General features: G+C 47.8%; 1 protein-coding gene across 8 annotated transcripts in view; it reads left to right on the forward strand.

Annotated features, from left to right (window-relative positions):
* The window catches only part of CASZ1 (castor zinc finger 1), a 1,374,833-nt gene extending 1,351,675 nt beyond the window's left edge, over positions 1-23,158 (forward strand). For 6 of the 8 annotated variants that reach the window (XM_069609955.1, XM_069609956.1, XM_069609957.1 and 3 more), the window contains 6 exons: positions 1,440-1,638; positions 2,482-2,653; positions 5,482-5,630; positions 6,163-6,400; positions 9,521-9,802; positions 17,929-23,158. In XM_069609955.1, the coding sequence (XP_069466056.1) occupies positions 1,440-1,638; positions 2,482-2,653; positions 5,482-5,630; positions 6,163-6,400; positions 9,521-9,802; positions 17,929-19,058 (2,170 nt within the window). In that variant the 3' untranslated portion in view covers positions 19,059-23,158. The remainder of the gene's footprint in view (positions 1-1,439; positions 1,639-2,481; positions 2,654-5,481; positions 5,631-6,162; positions 6,401-9,520; positions 9,803-17,928) is intronic. The other 2 variants (XM_069609960.1, XM_069609961.1) reach the window with 1 other exon arrangement.
* Positions 23,159-23,876: the final 718 nt, after the last annotated feature.

Consider the following 23,876-nt stretch of genomic DNA (forward strand, 5'->3'; position numbering starts at 1 on the left):
GAACAAGAGTACCATCAGTAACCCCATACACGTGTTTCAGCCTTGTTGGGCATCATCAGTGAGGTGAAACTGTTGCCTCTCTAAGAACAGTGAGCAAGGGGTCCACGTCTTTAAACACATTTGATATTGGCAGAGACTTTCTGTTTCAGAACCAATGCAATGTTTCTCTTCACAGCCAAGCCTCCCTGAATTTAGCAAGCTGGCTCCACAAGGCTTGATGCAATGGAGATCCTCTGGGTCCATGGCAACCGTGCTATATTTGATGCATTAATGTGGATGTGTTTAAGCGCCCGTACACCTTTTACATGTTTCTCATTCAGGAGTCAACATTTCCTCTATTATGGTGCATGTTTACATTATATTGGATTGAAGAGAACATTTCCTCCAGGGACCCTCCTCCCTGTTATGAATTGAATGATGTCACAGCTAAACAGATGGGGCCTTAAGTTTAGCAGACACATTCAGGTTAGGTTAGGTTTATTTCAAATAGCTATAACCTCTGTTAAGAGTGTAATTCAGGCCCTTAGACTTTTCCATAAGGATAATTGTGTTCTTATGACACAAAGCAGTTGATGAATTCAAATCAACGTATTGATTTCTTTACTTATAACTGATAAATGTATAGTGGATCTGATTAGTTTAAGATAGTCTATTTTTCAGGGTAGAGACTATTTTTACTCTTGATGCGTAATAGCTCCTTTGGGTATTGCATTGCTAGGTTAGAGATTTCGGTCTCATCAGACAGCTTTCTCTTGGCTTTAGCCGTAATACATGCACATTTTATAGACACTAGTCAACAGGCTCTGAACCAAGAGGCTGTGCTCGTGAAGGACAAGCAGCCAGCCACCTCACACCTGTGCACCTACGAGTTGACTGCACGTGCCCTGCACTCAGTGGTCTGACTTGCTGTCTAGTCAGTTTCACGCAGCATGAACATCCGTCTCAGATTCCGAGGGAAGGGAAGTGCCTTCGAATTCACAGTTCCAGCGGGATCTCAGAGGTTTGCTGCCACAGACACTGTGATGGGGAATTCAGTGCTGTGAACCCCTTCTTTGGGAGAGGGGATGAATTGTGTGGGAGATGGGGAAGAGGTTGGGCAGTTAAAATCAGAAGGGCGAAGGAAGTTAAGGAAACTTGGAGCAAGTAGGCTCTGCATTTGAAGGAGTAGGTTTGCGAAATGAAGGGGCCATGGGTGTAGGAAGCGAGTTTCACAGAATGTTGGCACTCATGGGCAATCACAAGGCCATGCGAATGATGGGGTGATCAAAGGAGGGGAGGCGGAATATGGCAGAATGGAGATGCTTGAGGTTGAGCACGGCCTGCTCTCTGGCATGTCCTGCTTGGAGGGGGTATGCAGTTATTTGTGGATAACCTTTGATCATCAATCACGTGAAGCATTTGAGATTGTATGATTTTAACCAACCATTTTACTTTTGCAGTGACCCATGTCTGGCAACTGACTGCAAATATGCCAACAAGTTCCACTTCCACTGCCTCTTTGGTAACTGCAAGTATGTGTGCAAGACCTCGGGGAAGGCAGAGTCCCACTGCCTGGACCACATCAACCCCAACAACAGCCTGGTGAACGTCAGGGATCAGTTTGCGTATTACTCACTGCAGTGCCTGTGCCCCAACCAGGTGAGCTGGCACAGGAAGCAAAGGCGGGGGGAAGGGAGGAGGGCAGAGGGAGATAGAGATCATGTTTCAAGATCAAAGGGGCAGTGTGTGCATGTGTGAAGGAAGGGGAAATCCCTTAGGTGTGTTGGAATATGGGACCATTTATTTACAGGTGGACATACTTAGCAAATGGTAATAAGAGCTTGCAGTGGGTCTGAGGGCGGTGTATCCTAGCAGCATTAAGGGGAAGTTGTGCGTGTAGCAAACTGCCTGACTCCCAGAATACCCTGCAGGTGAGTGGCTGGCCGGAGGACACATGGTTTGGCTTGAAAGATGGTGCCAGAATGCTTTCGCTGTCTGCCTGGATTCCCCACTAGGCGAAACATGGTGAATGGGCTTCATGAAGGCCTTGGCAGTGGCAGAGCTGGCTGCTCGGCTCACAGGATGCCCTCGGGAGGCGAGTGGAAGCAGTGGTGGTGCACAGAATTTATTGGAGGCTTTTGAGCTCCCACGATTACCTGCGGTTGAATCTTTTTTAAAGATGTGGACAGGATGTAGATTTAGTGCCTGTCTTTCATGATGCCTGGGGAGAAACTGGGCGGGTGGCTGGAATGACTAGGGTGCGTAAGCCCCGAAGAGCCTGGGAGGGGGTTTGACTCCCAGAGGGAACTGGTATTGTTGAGGGCACTGTGTTAGATTTGGTCAGATTTACTGGATCTCACAATGCCCTTAGGGTAGGCTAGGGAACGGTACCAAGCAGGGGAGATAGAGTGGCTGGTGCATTCAGTCTGCCGTACAGGACGGTGGTGATGGCGTAACGTCCGCGAGGTGCCTGTGGTTCACATTCTCGCCTCCTTCTTCTAGCACTGCGAGTTCCGGATGCGTGGGCATTACCACTGTCTGCGAAGTGGCTGCTACTTCGTCACCAACATCACTACCAAGCTACCCTGGCACGTCAAAAAGCATGAGAAGGCGGAGCGCAGGGCAGCCAACGGGTTCAAGTACTTCACAAAACGTGAGGAATGCGGCAGAGCAGGTAACATGCCACCACACATCTGTTTCCCATTATAGATAGTCCTTCATGTACCTCATATCTGAGCCTTATTGTTCACCTCTGACTCTATGCATTTACTTTGCTTCATATCTGTTTCCTCATGGCTGGGGCTGACTGTACATTTCCACCTTGCATCCTTGCTTCATATCCCTGTTCTCCTCATAGCCAGTCTCTACATGTGTCTATCCTCCTTTAAATGTGTGCCTGGCTGCATGTCTCTGGACATTACTGTGCATCTCTTCCTTTCTTCTTGCATGCCTGGTCTACACTGTCCAGCTCTGTCATCGCATAAATGGCGTACGTAAAGTACATCTCCGCCCCCCACCTCGCAATAGTTGGTGTTGAACTATTCATCAGTGCCCTTCTCATAGCTGGGCTAAGTGCACATTATTGACACCCACAAGGATAGCTGCCTCTGTGCATTTCTGACCCTCTCTTAGCTGGGCCTCTCTGCATATTTCTATCTACTTATAAATGAGATTGGCTTTCCATGGATATGTATAGTTCTCCTCCTTAGTTCCCGCCCAATCTCTTATCCCCCACTAGCGGTGCCTTCTACACCTCTGTCCCCTGACCAATAGGCCTCTGTCTACATTCTGTTGCACTCATGCTTGAGCCTCATTGTCGAGCTGGGTCTAAGACAGCACCCCACCCCTTCTCCCAAAGGGACATTGCAGTACATCCATGCCACCTCCTCATAGATGAGTCACGGTGGCAAGGGAAGCGAAATATAGGAAAAGTGGCCTCAAGATCAGGAAGCAGATCATGACCCCGCAGAGCTACACACTAACACTCTGCCAGACAGAACACTCCAGTTCTACTCGCCACCCCCCTCTGCAGTGTCTCCCACAAATTACCCAGCACACACCTTTGTGACCCTGAAGCCAGCATGCAAGTGTCACGGATACTAGATCGAACCGCATGCATCGGTACACAGCGCGTGTGGTGGCAGGTGTACATGAGACCATCCACGGACAGTGACTGTCCACATCTACTTCATGCTCCTTTCTAGAGTCCAGAAGACTTACCTATGCATAGAAAACACTCAGTAGAGATGAGGGTGTGGGGTTTGTGTTTGTAGGTGGTGTTGGATTGAGAACACTGAGGTCGAGGACCATCACAGTCGTGTGAGCCCCTCACAGTGCCCACCCCTTGCACCGCACCAGCATTAGGAGTCATGAGCATTCCAGGTGTGCTGCTATGTGGTGGACTGAGTCACAGTGAACTATTGGGGATTATAGAGAGTCATCTGAATTATGAAGGGGGGGGTCTGTAGGACCTTTAGGCTGCATAGTATGGGGGAGTGGGGGCTAAGGCTTTCTGATGCATGAGATGATATGCATCATCAAATACCTCTTCGGGTGGGAGGCTGAGAATGTCTGCCTGTACAGTTGGGAGGCCTCTTACGAGCCAGGCAGCACAAGTCCAACCTCAGATTTGGTTTTGCCTTTGCTCGGTAAAAGAATCCCTACTTCCTGTCACCAACAATGGCTCGCCTTCCTTTGGTAATATGGGGCCATGAATTTAGGATGCCCTGTGGAGTGATCTGTCAGGCAGAGTAAGTACAGCTCCAATAAAAGTTAAAATAAATATTAAATGGTCAAACAAATCAACAACTCAATTAACACAAAAGACAAATTGAGTTCCAGCAATTAATGATTATAGACTTTGCTGTTCTGGGGAAATCGTGTCATGGCCCCAGTTAAATCGAGTGTTAGAATGGACATACCAGCATTTTCCTACATCTGATTATTTGAGGGAAGATCACTAATATAGACATAGACTGAGGGAGGGGTTGTTATCACGGGATAATGACCTGCCACCAAGTCGAGGGCCATAGGTTGGGCATGGGTCATTATCCCAAGCGATATTGACCCCTACCGAGGTCTAAGAGGCTATTAGCACATGGTGGTAGTAGCAATACATCTTTTGGAGTTTTCATTGTGAAGTTAAAGAGTGTGCTTTAAGAGTGAATAATGTAAAGAGGGAAACTGAGTTAGTAAATTAAATGTGGTTTTATTTTGTAGTATTTAAATAACATAGTTGTCTTCAAGTTAAGCATTTTAATTGAAACTTGGTTAAACTGGAACAAGTTTAACACGAGCCTGCATGAGTTGTCATTTAAAAGTAAATGGCTTCTCTATACGAAAGTGAAAGCATTGTCCAATGTTTTATCTTTCGCTTTCGTGTGTTAAATAGCACGTTGCAACAACAACAAAAAAGATCCTCCCAGAGAGGAAGCGTCTTGCTGAAGCAAAATAAAACCTGAAAATTGCATTGTTGTTTCCCTGTCTGCTTCTGAAGACAATGTTCAGGAAGCAGTCAATATCAGTAGCTATTGACTGCACTCTAAACATTCTGATTGGCTGAGAGGAGGAGAACAATTATTTCCATGTGCCAATAAGTCTTAATTAGAAAGGCTAGTCAACAAAAGGTTCAATGCTTGCATACCACAACCTTACACCATAGCCGAAAGCCTGTAACATGGTCGAAGCTTGCTCCTAGCCAGAATGTTGATGGGGTACTGTTACAGTGTGTACCGGGGCGTCTGCTGGGGTAGGAAGAGTCTTCTATCAGACACATGGATACTTGCAGGTAACCCTGCTCCACCTTTGAACTTTTAATTCATACATCCATAGGGGTGGGAGTGGGGGAGGTGGCAGGTTGTCTTCCACGTGGCAGGGCACGGGCAGTAAATGATCCTTCTCTAAAAGGTTGGGACTTTTGCTTTTGGCGCTTCGCTCAATGCTCTTCTTGGTATGGCAGGGTCCATTCTCCGAACGCACCCACATTTGCATGGTTTGTTGCAGGCTGCAAATACAACCAGGTGAACAGCCACTTTCACTGCATACGGGACAGCTGCCAGTTCTCCTTCTTGCTCAAGCACCAGATGACCTCGCACGCGCGCAAGCACATGAGGAGGATGCTGGGGAAGAACTTCGACCGCGTGCCTGGACAGGTACCAACTTGCCACACTTGCGCACACAGCACACCTCAATGCTCCCAAATATCATAGCTCATGCCAGAAAGGGATGTCCCACGCCCTGCATAGACAGTGGCGCCCTTAGAAAGTGACATCAAGGCCTCACCTCAGACAGCAATCTGCAGTGATGTCTATACTGTACATGCAGCGCTATGTGTTCTGGACATGCAGCACTGGGTGTACTTTTTGTACATCACTCTATACACTATAGTCAGCTCTGCCTGTACCACCACCTGACACCTCTTGAGGCTTGGTTTGAAACATATGTAGAAGTTAAGTCACAATGTAAGAGAGCTGTTCATTGGGACTTCCCAGAGTACAAATAGCAATGAGAGTACATTAGTGAAGGCCATGCACATGTGATCGGTTTGTCCATGTATATGCATGTTATGGTTGCAGGGTGAGTAGAGGGGTCTATTCTCCATCAAGAGATATGGTAAACCCTGTACGAATAGGAATAGGGAACTGTATATTCCAAGTGATGTCATACATTCCCGTTTCTCACTAGGTTCTTCCGCACACTGGTCGAAGCGACAATCTCTCACATTTTAGCAGCATGGTCTCCAGCCCTGCGTCCTCCGGTACACCGGCTTCCTTCCAGACATCCCAAAACACCAACGACACAGAAACAGATGAATATATGGACTACACTGGGGCCGGAAGCCCTGGGGGGATGTCCTCTGAGTCCTCCAATATGGACCGAAGCTGCTCCAGCACTCCAGTGGGCAACGAGAGCACATCAGGAGGTAAGATATACTCACCGCCACGCGTACTTGCCAACATCTGAGTGAAACCTTTCCTCTCCTACTCGCTCAGCAAAGAAGCAAATAGCCAGAACAAGGGTTGCTCCCTCTAACATGACAGGCATCTCTGAGAAGACAGCTTCCAACCTCAGGGTGCTCTTGGCAACCTGAGGGCATGGAGGAATCTGTGATGATCCTGCCCAACCCTCAGGAGTGGAAGACCAGGATAGGTGAACCTAGGTACCATACAGACACATCTGTAAAGCAGAGCGGAACATGGTTTTTTGGAGTCACCCTTAGTTTATGCTTGGTAGTAGACTGGACATGAAGCTTCCATCCAGATGTGATGTGCAGGCATGAGTAAATAGGCCATAAGGTACAATGACCCACATCATCAAATTGAATGCAACAAAATGAGAAGTTTAATAAAGCAAAAAAATACACATTAAAATGAATCCCTAGCAGAAACTATGCACATCTTCTGACCACTTTTTTAAATCAATTCCCCTAGAAATAGAGTTGCTTCTCTTTAGGACCGAACACAGGTATGGATGAACTGGGCGAGAAATGTAAGGAAAAGTACAAAGCCTGTAGACCGCACCCTTGTTAGCATGATCTGGGTGGTCTTGATAGAACGTGAGGTGGGTACATGGAGAGGCGTCCCATGGCCCAGAATGGGTGAAAGGCTCTCTCCCAGTGCCCTGGCCACCAGCGATGCTGTGATGTGTAGTCTGCTCAGAAAGGCCCCCGCTCCAGTGTAGGGCATACGAGTTGCTGGGAAATCTCCTGCTGACACAACCCTACACGAAATAGGCATGTTGGCCATTCAGGTCCTCTATCCGCATATTGAAACCAAGCCTAATCTGGAACCCAGCATTTCCTAGAACGCAAGAGAAAGGCAATCCTTAAACGTAGGAATATATCATCCAACAACCCCTCTCTCTTGCGCTAAATTACATTGTTTTATTCATTCACATAGTAGGGAATGGAGGGGGCAAAAACTACAGGAATAGCTGTATTTGATTACGGCCAACCCAAAGGTATTCCCTAGCTCTGGAGCAACCCACTCAGGGCCACGGTTGCTCCAAGTCCCAAAGGGTAGGACCTGTCTTAGTGTTCCTCCTTCCACTAAAAGGAAGGCAACCCAGAAAGCTTCAGCTCTTAAATTACAAACAACCTGTCGATGAGCGCCCAACCCCACAGGGTACCATTGCTTAGCGGAGCCGGAAAGGTGAACGATAATATTGGGCACAATATTGGTCATATCTGTTATCTCCCACACCATGAAAGAAGACATTTTTGAATACCCCGAGTGCAGAGGGATTTGGAAATATGCCTGTGCCCCATCACAGATCTGGGCACCCCCAAAGAAAGTGTACAAGCACACACACAGCTGCACTAAGCCCAAGCTCTCAAACCCGCGCACGCCACGGATAGGGAGGGATGACTGCGCCAAACTAACAATGATCAAAGGAGCTCCCTCTTTGAAACACATGTATGAAGAAAATATTTAACATAACACAGTAAGAATTTTGATAATAGGAAAAAGAATTAAGAAAAAGTAGACAAAAACGGTTTAATCAAAATATAACAAGCCATATTAAACCCAGAAACGCCAGAGAAAACATACTATTCATACTAGGGACAAGACATGTCATCTGGAAGCAAACATGATGCCTGCATTTTTATATATAATAAGATAAATAGCTAGAATCAAATCGAAATCATAATGTTACGAAGAATTATCAAAATACTGAAAAAGCTCCTTTGAATGTATACAAGTTGGCCAGGCGTGGACAGGGAACCAAAAGAGGCCCTGGAAATAGCTTTCAAAGTGGCCCTATATTACACATTTTCAGAACGCCCAATCCTTTTCCTATCAGAAAATTGGGAAATAAAATAGGTTACCAGACACAAAAAGGCCAGGGTGCAGAGGCCTAGCAGGAAATCTCCAGAGTTCTCTGTAGGCCAATCCATCCCTGAAGTTGGCTCTAAAATAAATTCTTTTTGGAAGAGTGCATCAGTGTTGACTCAAGAGTTTGCGTTTCGACTAGTGGGGCAACAAAATGTGATGTAGCACAGTCTTCATCTGGATGAAATGGTGGTACATAGTTGATGCTATGACTTTCATCAGATTAAAAGTGGAAACTTTCCTTGTGTTGATGACAGTTGCACGTGGAGACTGAAATTAACATAAGTGTTTCCAGTCTATGTCATCACATGAGCCAGTTTTCATCGGTACAGTTGTAGTTGGAAAAAAGGCGGGGACCTTTGACGGAAGTGTCAGCCAAAAGAACGCGAAATATCAGCAAAATTGCCAAGCTAAGAGGCTTGAAAGAAAAAGACACCCACTGCATCATAACATGTACATCTGCCACCACCATAAAGAGTAGCATGCCTCCTCCCCGGAGTACTCTGGAGTCACAAGCGAAGGCCATTCATTGGCAATCCAACAGAACTGAAGCGACGATTGACAGGTCAGGTCAACATTGCAGGATAGCAAATAACTGGCAACAATCAACGACATGTTCGGAGGCTTCTCAAATTCCTGAATCATTTCCTAATATGGAAGGTCATCTCTAAACTCATTGTGGACTGTCACCGAATAACAAGTGTCCAGTATGGCAGCATCTTTCGCCATGTTCTATAGGCACCTACTTTGAGTGTCCTTTACTGACCGAACCAAATGTCTATGATGTTCGACAGGTTATTCTGTGAGACATAACCCTGCCACACTCTCTTCTCTTAAGCTTCCTTAACCCCATTGTCCAATAATCTTGAATCTATAATCTGCTACTTAGTCCTATCGCATGTGTCTTGTCTGTCTTGAGTTCACAGTCTACCTGTCCCATCCTACATGACGTGTACCCAATGTGCCCTGTCACAAGTGTTATCAGCTTATGTTTGACCCCTAAGCCTTACCCCCAGCCCAGGACCCATGTGCTTTCCCCGCCAGGGCCGTGTTTCTCACCAGATCTTGCATGTCTCTGGCTGCTGCGTCTGCTTATCTCTTCTGTTACTGACGTCTCCATTCCATCTGATTTGCTTTTGCTGTTTGGGTTTCTCATTTTGGTTCTTTTCTCCTGTTTTCTTTTGTTTCTGCTTTTTTTCCACACTCTCCAGGCTGCCTGGTCTCTTCTGCTGCTGCTGTCACCGACGACGTTACCACTCACAATGCGCCTCCACCACTGCCTCCATCTTTTCCACAAACTCTGCTCAGGTCTCCCCTGTCTACCCTCCCCTACCTGCTCGCACCCACCTGCCTGTCGTACTCTCTGTTCAGTGCCACGCTGGGAGGGGGCAGAGGTCTCGTCATCCCGAACAGTGGCACCCCAGCATTCACGCAGGTCCTAACCACCTCAACTCCGGCCAAAAGCGATGTCCCGCTAGTGCAGGACGCAGCAGGTACTTCATTTTACGCTTTGAGATACGTATCTACCACACACTACTTAGTCGTGAGCCAGCATGGCAAGAAAAAGGAAAGAAAGACTAGGATGAGGCACTCAGCCACAAACAGGTCCAGCGTTCTTCTAAGGGTACCTTATGCACTGATAACATGAAAACAATCTCCTACATCCAAAGCCCACCTTTCTTCACTATTGCAGGACGATCACCCAAACATTGAAAACAGCAAAATAAAACAGCACAGGAAGCTGAAGCCCTGGCCACCTGCCTTCCTTTTAGATAGTCCCTTTTCTCTTGCCAAGCTAACAGCTCCTCTGTGTGCATGCCCTGGCCACCTGCCTTCCTTTTAGATAGTCCATTTTCTCTTGCCAAGCTAACAGCTCCTCTGTGCGCATGCCCTAGCCACCTGCCTTCCTTTTAGATAGTCCCTTTTCTTTTGCCAGCTCTCTAACAGCCCCTCTGCGCGCACTGCATCATTTGTTTTCATGGGGGGGGGAGATTATCCTGTTTGCCAGTCCCCTAGTAAGACTTGTGAGCTCCCTTCGCTGCAGTGAAAATGATGACATAACTTGATATGATATGATAGGTTATTTATAACGAGCTTAATACGAGCTTAATACCCAGAGGTTTCTAAGCGCAGATTGAACCTGTGTTGCTCTGTGTGTCTTGCATCCAAGGCGAGCAGGTTGCCCCTGAGCTATCCTCCTGAGGCTTAGACTTATCAGCGTCTTTGGTGCCTGGGGTCTATCCTCCACAATTCTAAAAAAAATAGTTTAAACCAAGGGGGCATCTTCACAGCTCATGCTTCCCAGGAGTGTCGGGACTCTGTGGCCAGGAATTTGAACTCCCTGATCCTGGCCATGGGTTCTTTGGAAATGGCCCTCTAGAAGAGGGGCTAAGGGTGGGAAGTCTCACGTCGTTGGAAGGGTGACTGCGCAAGGCAAACCAATGAGGTTACCCATGCACCACAAGTCTACCTGAGATACCTTGGACTCTGGGCATCAGGGGAGTTGCTAGGTCTGGAAAAGACCCGGGGCTACGCTGATGTCGGAACTGTTGGGACTGGGGGCTAGCTAGTCTTTTGGTTGTAGCTCCTGAGATTCTATCCGGGGCTACAACCAAAAGATCAGGGGCTATAGCCCCCTTAGCCCCCCCCTAGCAACGCCCCTGCTGGGCATCATTCACGCATAACCCAGCAACTCGGCCCATAATCTTAAATCAAACCAATGGATCAAAGCAATGCTATTCGTTCATGGGTAGCGAAACCGAACAGTTGGGCTCACTAGGAAAGAGTCAAGGGGCGGTGAAGTATGACTCATAGAGCTATGCGGGCAAGACAATATTATAATCTTAGCCAGGCTATAAAGAAATAAAAACAAATAGGACATCCTTGTTTCACTTCCCAGCCACATTCCTCATTTAGATGAGGTCTTGGCAAACCTTACGCATGACTGTCCTCTTCTAATCCAGTTTGTCTCTTTCCATCTCCTTTCTGCCCATATCGCCCCCTCCTGGTGATCCTATGACGAGGCAGTCAAGCACCCCTGATCCTGTTGTTTTGTTTGTATGACATGAACAGGTCTGGTAGAGGACTCTATGGCAGTGGAGCACATGGGCATTTGGACACCGGGAGTCTATTGTAGGCTGGGGCTCGGGGCAACCGATGCCTGCCTCAGATGCTGGTGTGGCTTTGAGCCCAAGAGAGAAATATGAGGCGCTTCTATTGCACTGGCAGGGCCAGAAGCACGCTTGCCCCTAGCGATGCCACTGGACGATGGGGTGCCGATGTCTTCCCCAAACGGCTCCATTTTGGATGAGGCATTCGACAGGGAAAGCTGTGGGGGCAGAGCACCGGTTTGTTGCATGTTCCTGGCAATAGATTTTGTAGGCATGCACAGGAGGAAAGGCACATCGACATTTAACAAAATGGAGGCATTTAAGTAGGGGAATGTCTGCCTCTTGTTCAGTCTCCATCTCCTAGGAGGCACGAGAGCTGCTATGTGCCCAGAGAGCGGGCCCCGCTCAAGACACAGGTGGACGATGAAGGAAATATGCTGATCAAATACAACCAGCCCGCTTGGTTCCCAATGCCAGTGGTAAGAAAGTGATTAACAGCGAATGGAAGGACTTAGAGGAGACTGGGTTCCCATGGCTTATGTCCAAAACTTGCCAGGTGCAGGAATCCAGGTGTTGGAACAAGAGGGATGGTTCGAGTGCACTCCATGCTCGCTTCATTGGCTGGGAAGGCTTCCATGGCCTCAGAACACATGACGCCAAGGAACTCCGTGGATGTAAGGATGTGCGCAATGCTGAGCACAGCTACTGTAGGTTCAGATCTACTTGCGAAGGACACTCTGTCTGAGTTGCACTTGGCCCAGTAAATGCTTAGGGGTTTTCAGACATTGTACACAGTGACGCAAACAAGAGGTGGACTACACCAAGAGGCGGAGAAACATGGGGCTTGAGGGGCACCTGAGGTCAGGCATAGGGAAGGATTCAATCAACACAGCCAAATTGAAGTAAGGCGCATCTACCTAAAAAACTGACGCACAGGCTCCAGTCTTATAAACATCCCCCAGGGAACAAGTCGTGTGATTTAGAGAGTAAGCCATGAACAAACCAGTTGAAGAAAAACAAGCCCCCACTCTTAAAGAACCTGAGGTTGCAAGAGTGGGGAACCTAAGAACTAGATGGCCGTGCTGTTGCCACACTGGTACCTGGTCAGTCAAATGCCTCTGCCCCCCGAGCCCGCCTCCACACCGCTTCTCCAGAGAATCATCCAAAACAGCAGATCAAATAATAATGAAGCAGCCAGGCGATGGATACACATTTTCCTCACTACATATGGAGTGTGGGTGCATGGTGGCCCAGTGGTACATGGAACCAGATCACAGGGTTGCACTCGTCGAGAATTAGATCCGGACACTGATTGAGAAGGGAGATATCTTTCCAGTACTCAAGGGGGTCCATCAGTATGGTTTTGGCTAGATCTAGACCTGACGTCACTAAACAGATAGTTTCAAGTGATCTGCTACCAGATGGAGAACCTATTGTTGATTACTCCAATGCTACATAAGAGACAATTCGTGTCAATCGTACAGATTCTAGATGCCAATCATCATGACCGGATAAAACCAACTCATAGGACGTTTTCAAATTCCAAGCAGGATTAGCAGTACCAATTCGTGGAACTCCCATTTAATGCTTGCCAAGGCCATAGCACTGCAGGTATGATATGATATGACAGGTTATTTCTAACGCGCCTAATACCCAGCGGTTTCTAAGCGCGGACCCGGGGATCGAACTTGTGTTGCTCTGTGTCCTCTTGCTTCCAAGGCGAGCATGTTGCCCATGAGCTATCCTCCCGAGACCTGAGTATGAATCTTTCATTGGAATGGGGTGAAATTACACTCCCATTTGGAGCACCAGCTCATTCATGTGGCCATTTCACAAACAAACGCAAATTGTACAAACTTCTTCTGGAGTTTGGTTTGTGGATATACAGGAATAATTCCCACATTATACCAATGCAGACGCTCGGATTCATCAGGGCAGACTTTAGGGTATCAGCAGCTTCTGAAATCCGAACTTCAGTCCAACAAATCCTCATCAAGGAGATGGCTCACTGCGCAGTGGGACATGGTAGCCTCTGTGATCCTGGTACATTTGGCTTCTTTGCCTGTGAAGGGAGTAGCGAGACACCAGCCAGGCAAGTGGGAAGCAGCATCTTCTCAGAATGAAGAATGTCAGGTGGCAGAAATGCATTACAGCACCAGCTGATTCAGAAAGAACTGGGAACACTAATTTCATTTGATCCACTGTAGGAAGACGTTTTTATTACGGATGCCAGTGGCCTAGACTCGGGGGGCTACCTAGAAAGATCAATCAGGGCAAGTGGGGTGGCCAGCCTCAGAAACCACCAGGTCATTCAATCAAAAGGTCTCAACGGCAGGTCTCCTTCCATGGTCAAAACAGAGGGCCAGCAGCTCTGATACAGACGGACAACAAAACGACCAAGGAGTACTGGAACAGGCAAGTGAGAGTGTGGAGCTGGTCATTTTTCCTAGCAGAGCTGCACGTTCTGGACTGAGCCGATGAGAGCCCTGTCACTAGCCTCTGTTCCAGGAGCAGATAACCAAGTTTAGATGGACCAACATGGGTATTCCTGTTATCCTGGGACTTCTGCTCATCCATGGTAGCCTTTTAGATATATTTAGCCATCTGGAGCTAGAGCTTTTAATCTCTACTGCATCCACCTCTGTCAACGTTCAGTAGAAGAGAGCCTGGCAGTGAAATAATCGCATGTCGATGGCTTCGTCTTCTGCATATAACGTTCCTCCGTCCGATGACAATTCTGTGGGTATCGGGAATAGTCAGGACGACTGGTGGCACCTTCCTGGTTGAGGAAATTGTGATTTTTGATTTTCCGATCTCTGGCAATGGGTCAGGTTTCGTTTCTGTGGCTCACCCTTTCTCATCTGAATTTTATGATCCTTCCTGTGTTAGGATTGTCCCAGCTCTGACTTTCAGCCTTGACGTCGATCGGTTATGGATGTAGAAGTTAGGTCTTTCATAAAAAAAAGTAGCCTGAGCGGTTATAGCATCTAGGATGCCCTCAGCCGGGAGAGGCATGCATGGTTCAGTAGGGTTCTTCCCAGTCCTAGTGTTTTGGGAAGTCCTGACTCCATTGTATTGAGACCCACCCAAAATCTTTGATTTTGTTGGAAGGATTTTGGAGGAGGTCAGCAGTTTTCACCTTGAAGATTCAGTGATATGCAGGGAAAGTATTTAGACAGCTTTGGCGCAGCAGACAGGACTTGGATCCACTGGTTGGTAGATTACTGTGAGACCTCTTTCTTACTAAATCCTGCAGGGACTGTGGTTCTTCCTCCTTTGCATTTTCCTCTGGAGTTGTGGCCATTGGAGAGTCCTCCTTTTGAGCTCCAGAAAGAAGTGTTGCTGGAGTTTCTGCCCGGCAAGGAATATTTCCTGATCGCTGTAACATCAATTTGGAGACTAGGTTGCATTGAGGCTCTAGTCTGTCAGCCCTATACTTTCAGATCCTCCCATATGTGATCTTGAAACCATATCTGGAATTTTGCCTAAAGTGTTCTCCTAGTTTTCGTTGGATGAAGATGTGGTCCTGCCAGCTCTAATGTTGAGGTCTACTTTTCAGGTGGAAGAGAATTATCTAATTGTAGATGTCAGAAGAGAAGTTCTCATCTACATTGAAATGTCCCAGTCATTTCAGAAGAGTCAAAACGTGTTTGTATCGTTTGCTTAATCCCAGAAATACCTGAAGATTTCAATGGCTCATCGCTGTTGGTGCATAAAGCAAACCACCCAAACCTGCATGAGCTACAAGCAGCCCCATTGCCCCCCACTAATCTATTCTGAACTATTATGCAGGGTGCCCCAATCTATTAAGTCCATTTGTGCTCAACTGTATTTAATTGAACTGTTTTTTTGTAACGCGCCTAGTACCAAACCTGATTTCGGTTTCTAGGTGCAGATCCAGGATTCAAACCTCTGTTGCTCTGTGTGGTCTTGCTTCCAAGACCAGCGTGTTGCCCCTGTGCTATCCTCCGTATGTGCTTGCACTACAAAAGTACAGTTGCAGCCTTCAGAAAAATGTTTACTGCCCTGTAAAAATGGAAAGCTCATGTCTCCTGTGATTGGAGAGCTTTCAACAAGGGCAGTGTGAGCCTCTGATGCAGAAGATGTTCTACTAGCTTCTTTGTGCAGAGCTTCAACTTGAGCCATTCCATGCCTATGTATAGCTCACTGTCAGTTGCTGGTGGGGTACTCTACTAAGAGGCTTGCGCGTAGTGTAGGAACGATTAGGTGTGGGCATCGGTATAAACACTTTAATAAACAGTATTGTTTTTTCTTTTAGGGAACAAGAAACATATTTTTAAAAAAGGAGGGAAGTGGCATAGTATACGAAAGAATGGGAGGGACAGGTTTTGCAGGAAAAAATATGATACTAGTACACCAATGCCTTTACACCAATGCCAAGACACACTTTACACCAATGCCAAGACACAGCAGTGGTCTAAGCACCGATGGAATGACAAGGAAACAACTAGTCTATTGGCTGATCCTGGTGTCTGGCTGGGTTTATGTGTACGAGGGCTTCCACCTGAAATATTGTTCAGGCAGTAAAGGGCGTGACAGTATCAGAGGCTTAGCAATTGTGCCTTCCCCAGAGGTGCTTTGTATATGCACGTTCTGCAAGCACTTTGCATCCACTTTAGAACGGAGCCAATCGTCGCCTTGCCAAGCTTTGCCGAGGACTGTCTTTGGCTGAAACCTTGTAGGAGGTGGCACATGCCATCCCCACCATTATTATTCTTGATAACCTTCCCACAAAAAATTAGAGGTAAAAAACCCCGCGAAAAAACATCCCGCGATGAAATGACATGGAACCCCCACAAGCATAGTAAACGCACCACTGTGGTAGTACGAACAAAAGGGACCCTAATAAGGTAACTCGTGTGCTTCTAATCGAGCACACACATTATCCCCACTATTGAGCCAGTGTGCTAATACCATCCGGTGTAGAAGATGACATAACTGTATGGCGCTCCCGGATTTGCTCAGTTTTGCTGTGCAAGATGCTCCTGTCACCTCCAGTCCACTTGTGTTGCACAAGTAGGGGGGAAAGAGTAGATTGTTGGATGGGGAGCACAAGAACCAATATAAGAAGTCATTCATACAATTGACTGCATCCTTTCTGCTCACACTAATAACAGGAGGCCATATAGTCTCACCCAACAATGCTTGCACACTGCTAACATTAGACAGTGCGATCTCAACCAATCATGCTCCTTCAGATACCACAAGGCTCATCTCAACCCATGAGCCTCCCACATAGGGGTTATGTGAACAATATCACCCACCCATGATCCCATTGTGAAAACAAGGGCACCATCTCACCCAATGATATCATGTAAGGTGATCCTGAATGGCTCAGCTGTTCTGGTGGAAGGCGGAAGGTTGGGGTACAGGGAAGCTTAGACAAGGTGCTGAGAAGAGCCGCTCTCAAGGACAGATTTTCTGTGTACTGGTATATTTCACAGTGGTTACAGAATAGAGCATCTAGAGGGACTGTGGAGTGTACAGAGGGCAGGCAGTAGCATCCTCCTCGACTCACTACCATCAAGGCCTGCCTAGAGAGCAGCGGGGTGGGGCTTTTGTGTGATGAACTGATAGAAGTGGTTCATGAGAGGTAGAGATGTGTTAACAGGCTTTATGCACGTGTGTGGGGTGGGGTGGGGTGGGGTGGTGGCATTAAGGGAGGTGAGCATGTTAAGGATCCTGGCCTGAGGATGCATAACCGGATGGAGGGTCCTGGCTGTCCTAGGTTTGTTCTTGTGGTAGTGGAGGGTGCCATTTTGGGTGTATCCTAGTTGCCCGGGCACCTCCTTAAGTTGTATTCGAGGAAGGGCCGTGATGCCCTGTATCAATAGTGGATTGCGGGTGGGCAAGACTAACCTAATTGGATCCGGCCTCCAGAGCAAGAGCATCAGTGCACGTTCCCCGCTTGCGGCATGGTGGGCAGTCAGGTTTTCAGGGATCTCCATGTCCTGCCTACGTACCACTTCACGCACTGATGCTGTCACACACTCACATATGTTTTCTTGGATGCCAGCACAAATTGTACACCATTTTACCCCATTAGCTTCATACATGCTCTGTAATCCACACAGTCTCTTGCCTACCTGATAAGACAGGTTTTTCACGCAAAGGCAACAAGAGTTAGGAATTACTGCCCTCATGCAAACACACTGATAAACTGCACACAGGCGTTTCAGTCTAGTTGCAGACCAAGCTAGTGCTCCATTGCAATAGGGCAAGCTCAGTGCTGATTTTCTGATTAAGATCCTGGGTTTATCCCCTCCGCACTCACTGGTCAACAGCCCATTCCAGCGTAGTATTTACCGCATAATGCTCATGGGTCAGCATGGGGTTCTGACTCTCCCAACCTCTCAACGCCTGCCACAGACATAGGTCATTATGTGGATGTTATTGCTTAGCTTGTAAGCCTCGCAAAATACTATGCTCTTTCACCTGTACCTGGTGCATCTTCAACTCTGACGAATCTCAATCTTTTCTCTTGGCAGGAAACACCATAACGATGCCCACTGCCTCAGGCGCTAAGAAGCGCTTTTGGATCATCGAAGACATGTCACCCTTTGGAAAGCGGCGGAAGACGGCCTCCTCCCGTAAAATGCTGGACGAAGGCATGATGCTGGAAGGTTTCCGGCGCTACGACCTGTACGAAGACTGCAAGGATACCGGCTGCCAGTTTTCCTTAAAGGTCACGCACTACCATTGCACCCGCGAGAACTGCGGCTACAAATTCTGCGGCCGCACCCACATGTACAAGCACGCGCAGCACCATGACCGCGTGGACAACCTAGTCCTCGATGACTTCAAGCGATTCAAGTCGTCGCTCCGCTGCAACTTCACTGACTGTCAATTCTCTGGCAACAGCACACACTTCCACTGCCTGCGCTGTGGCTTCCGCTGCACCGACAGCACTAAGGTGACGGCGCACCGCAAGCACCATGGCAAGCAGGACATCATCATGGCTGCTGGCTTCTGCCAGTTCAGCTCCAGTGTGGACTGTGATGTGGCCGATTGCAAGTACAAGCTCAAGTGCTCCCACTTTCATTGCACCTACCCCAGCTGCAAGCACACAGTGGTGGGCATGTCGCAGATGGACTCCCACAAGCGCAAGCATGAGAAGCAGGAGCGGGGCGAGCTCCCAGCCACCTCTCCAGGGCCGGATGGGCTGTCACACATAGACAAAGACTACACACCCGGCCAAAGTGTCAATCTAGACAGCTCACTAAACTTGAGTACAGACACCAGCAGTGCCCTGTTCTTCCTGCAGAATGCAGCTGGGGTGGGGCTCAATGACTCTCTGGACCTCAGCAAGAAGCCTCAAGAGGTTGTGAGCATGGCACCCAACCGAGAGGAGACTTCACAGTGCAGAGCACCCGCCTCTCAAGAGGTGGATGATGACCTGTCTCAGGAGGAGGAAGATGAGGAGGACATGAATGAGGAATTGGAGGACGACGACGAGGACGATGACGAGGAGGAGGAGGAAGACCTAAATACTGACTCGGAGGATTCGCTCCCTGAGCCCAAAGGTTTGCAGATGCAGGGGGGGGTGAAGAGCGCTGCAAGTGCCCGGAGTCCTACCGAGACTCCCAGGAACCCCGTCTACCTCGCCGCCAACCCATAACCGCAAAACACAACTTTTTTTGTATTTGAAAAATGGAAACTCCCCATCTATGGCACGTACACGATCCAGGAACACTCTTATGTGACCGTGGAAGTGGGGGTGGGGGTTATGAAAAGAGAAAAAGGAGCAAAGGAAACTTGTGGAAGAGACTGCGGACGAGAGCCGTTTACAGACTGGGCTTATTATGCAGACAAACCTCGAGAATGCTCGGAAACTCTCGTCCACGGACTAAAGCATTAGGAGATTGGCCGCTAGCCCAAGTTCTCCAGTTGGGTGCGTGTGTGCGTGAGGGCGTGTGTGCGTGTCTGAGAGCATGCTTGACTGTTCACTTTTTATGCCTATTATTTAGGGCAGGGTCTGTTTGTTGCTTTTGAGGTTTTCATTAGGTGGGGCTTAAAATAGCCAAATGGCAAGGAGGAGCATATGGTTTGTAGAAGTACACCTGCTGTCCTGGGAAAGCAGGAAAGCTTTGCCACTGTGCAGGAGAGAGAAAAGAGTATTTATTATAAATCAGCGATAAACAGGCACACCCCCTTCCCTCCCCCCCACTCACCTGTTCTCCAGACCTCTAACATCCATGCTCTGTTTTTTGGAGTATGTATGTGTGCGTGCGTGTGTGTGTGTGCAAAGCTTTCCTCTCTCTCCAATACTCCTTTATTTATTTATTTTTGTATTGCTCTGAACTCGGGACTTTCGCAGGTCAGAAGGAATGGTCAGTCCCTGCGAATGAAGGGGGAGGGGGGGGCATCCCTAGGACCCACTTTTCATCCCTGCAGTGAGCCATTGCAGCAACCTTTGGTGCTTCAGAGCCATAGCCCCTCTGTAGAGGTAGGGAGGAGCTAGCCAGAAGGAAAAAGGAGGATTCTGATCCTCCAAGACTGCAGACCCCCAGTTCAGGAAGCAGAAGAAGGCGGGACCCGATCCATCTCAGGGCATTTGTAGACATCATCAGGTTAGCACTCTGCACCAATGTGGAGCTCCACCACCTACACAGCCTGAGGGGAACCACCCTCAAGACACATTTACTCCAACACTTAGCACTTATAATAGGGGTACACCCCAAAACACCCTTCAAACAGAGGGCAAAGCCCGCCTAGTGACACTAACAGTAAGAAAGGGTTGTGCCAGTATCTCCAGAAGAGCACTCAACGCAACCAAGTCCCACCAGAGATCCGCACCTGCCACTCAACGTCAGGGAGTAAAAGGCATTGCTCCAAGAGCACTTAACCTGTAGACAGGCTACTTCCTGTCACTCCATTGAGTGTTTAATGGGAAGGACCAGCTTCTGCTGGGCATTGGATGTGGCCTAGGGCTGCTTGCTCAGTGCAGGGACGGCACGCCACACCGAAAGGTTAGCATCAGTTTCACACACTCCTTACCATATGCATCTGAGGACCAGCTAGCAAGGTTGTCGGGTATGGTCCATGCAGCTGAGGGCCAACATGTAGCCAGCCCTCTGTGCGCTACGCGAAGCACACCGCGAGCGAGGGATTCATTGACGCCTGTGCTTCCCCACCACCTGTGGCCGGCGCTCATCCCTTGAGTGGGTACTGTGCAGGATTCAACAAGCATCCCTGGCTCATGAAGGTGCCAAGGAAGGAAAACCTCACACCGTGGAAAAAGGAACATTGCCATTGGCAGATACCTCACGCCGTACACACAGGTAGAGGGCAATGACACTCTCAGGTGGGATACATTTAAAATGCAATGTTGTGTGGATATATCCACCTGCAAAGGTTCAGAGAGCTTTGGCGTGCAGACACTGTGGATTCTGACACTTTATGGCTTATTTATTTTCTATTTATTGAATTGTCCAAAATAAAAATTAATTTTAAGGAGCATCAAAGCGGAGTGCTCAGTGTCTGCCTCCCCCGGCCCTCTCAAACACACTAACACCCACTCCACGATGGCTTGTCAATAGTTTGAAATGTGTTTAAATAATGTTAAAAACTGTTTAAAAAAAAGTTGTACAGTATTTTTTTCTGTAAAATTTATATAGAACAAAAGTCTGGTTTTCAGAGCATACTGCTGCGCGGCCCCGGTCCCTCTTAGAGGGTAATCTAGGGTACGTGGCACTCTGGGGCCACCCAATTGAGGGTGCATTGGTTTGTATGTAATGTGTGCAATGCGAGCGCTTTTCTAATCCTACTCTAGGTTTTAGCTTTTGATTTTCTTTTTGGGGTGGGGGGGAGCCTGGTCTTCAGACTGTCTTCATACCTTAGCACTGACGGGGGCAGTCTGACTCCAACTTTTAACTTGAATTTTGTAGAAAACCAACATAATGTTCAGATATTAATAAGCAGTCACTAATGAATAGCTTGTTCAGATTGTTTATAGAAGTTTGTAGTTAATTTAATTTTGGGGTCTCTCAATCACTTGTGTGCATATTTCTTAGTTCCGTTTTTGCTTCATGTTTTCATGGCTAGCTCAGCGCTGTGCCTGACCCTCCCTGTTCCCCTCAAAGAGCCCATCGTATCCCCGAAAACCCTTTGGGACGTGATGTGGGGCTGCTGGTCTGCCTCTGTGGTGGCCATGATGTATGACTGCGGACTGGCCCGAGTCGTCGGGGAGCAGGTTTAGCACACTGATGTGGGGGATCCGAAGGGCGGAGAAGGGTCTGGCTGCACGAGGCAGCAAAGTGGTACTTCTGGAAGTAGGACAGCTGTGCTGCGTTGATATGTTGGACAGTGAGGTAGGGCAGCCTGAATATATGGATACAGTAATGTGGCCCAACTTGCTTCCTGGACAAATGGCACAGTAATTTGGGATTACTGGGTGACCTTAAAGCAAGGGGGCAGTATGTGGGGCTGCTGAGGGGGCCTCTGTATTTGGGGCAGTGATGGGTGTACAGTAATGTGTGACTGCTGATGGCCCTGTACATGTGTGGCTTTGCCCTGGGACTGCTGGCGTATGCGGGCAGGGTGTGGAATTGTACGCCCACGTTCTGCCTTCCATCTTTCTAAGTGAACGGTACAATTCAGTGTCAATACCCCACCGCTACTCCCACATGGTTTGAATGACCCCCAGTCTCCAGCATTTAAATGGCCACATCTGCCCTCCTCTCACCTTAGTCTCCTATCAGTTTAGCCTGGCAGAGGTGTGCACATTGGATCCACGAGCAAAGGGTTGAATTAAGTGGACTAGTCACCATTGTGGGCAGATCAACAGACCGACTCTCTACTGGCTTTCTACCACTCATTGGCCAATGTCTTTTATCCCTCCTCTCTAACTTGCCTTCTTTCCCACTGTCCCCAAGCAGGTACTACCCAAGCCTACTAGTGTCGAAGCCATTTACTCATATTATCACTACATGCAGGGCCACTCCACTCGTCCCCTTCCGCACCCCACTTTCAGTCCTAATGTCACTCCAGCCGGGCCCAGAGCTGTCCAAAAAACCCACTGTCACCGCCAAGTTTCTGCACGAGGTCTTCCTCCCTCTCCAGTGATGGTTACGATAATGACCTCACAGCTGCAATCTCCCCCATCAGCCCACGGGCTGTTGGGCGCTCTACAAATATGAATAAATAAATAAATATCATGCTGAATTTTCAATTAAATGGCAACAAGAGAGCAATTTAAGGAGTGGGTATCAAAAGACACTCTGTCTGCATCTGCACCATTCCAACTCTCCAGCAAACTGGATCATCCATCGCTGTCGGGACAGGAGATATCCCAAGAGGACTACAATGTACCTAAACAAAATGGCGAGGGAGCCCTTGCTTCTCCTGGGAATATTGCACAGAAGGATTCAAAGCCATCCCCTATGGGCTCACTGTCAGACGGAATGTCTTTTTTTGTTTTCTGTTGAAACCAAGTTTGAGTAACCCACCCGAACTGGACATATATATGTGTGGACACGTCATGTGTACATATTTATATATGTTTAAAGACAAAAAATATGTAGAGATGTAAGCAGGGGAGTAAATGATTTGGTCCGAGTACTTGAATTGGGCACCTGCATTATTGCGAACAGAATACTTCTCCACTTGAATTTAGAGCGGTTAGAAATTTAATATATGTGTTTTATTTATTTGATTTTTTTGCATGACTGATGCAAGGTTTGACATTTTCACTCAATAAAAACTGGAAAAAAAACTGTCTCCCAAATACTTAGTTTGCCTTCTTTTCAGCGTGGAAGAGCTTTGGATCACAAACCGGCACTGGATTCGCACGCTGCTGCAGCAGCGCTCGCTGCGGGAGTTTATCCTCAACCCAAAGGTTATTTGCCTGGACGATCCTTCTTTAGCTTGAAAATATTTGCATTCTGCCTCTACAAAAATATGCATGCGCATCATGTCACAGAGAAAAAGAATCCACACATTTTAAATGCATTTACATGTCTTATTTTTTTGAGCTTCTTAGAAAATTCAGAAAGGGCAATTGTGAACTGCGAGCCTGTGTTTGTAAAGCAACATTTCTTTTCCTGCGTTAGCATCCTGATTTACCTCGACTTTTGCTGAGCTTCACCATGAATCCCTTAGGGTTTGGTTTAACCTCGCCTCCTAAACCTGGTAGACAATGTGGTGCTCCTCGACTATGTCAACTACGCCTTCTCCATCTATCTGGGAGGGATATTGATTTCCCTAAGATCACAATATCACCTCCCTTTTGTGCATTCCTCCATCAGAATTGCCTCAACATCTTCATGTAACTTGAAAGAAAAACTGCAGATATTTCCATGTTCACCAACAGGTGAAGCCGCCCCTCTCCGTCCTGTGCTTCATACGTTGATGAGTCTCCCCCAATCTCTTGCCACATCGTTTTTGCTAGGTCCGGTTCTGCTGATTTCTCTGGTGTCAGTCGCTATAGAACATAACT

Source organism: Ambystoma mexicanum, chromosome 8, assembly GCF_040938575.1.
Source record: "Ambystoma mexicanum isolate Mex_15411 chromosome 8, UKY_AmexF1_1, whole genome shotgun sequence".
NCBI lineage: Eukaryota > Metazoa > Chordata > Amphibia > Caudata > Ambystomatidae > Ambystoma > Ambystoma mexicanum.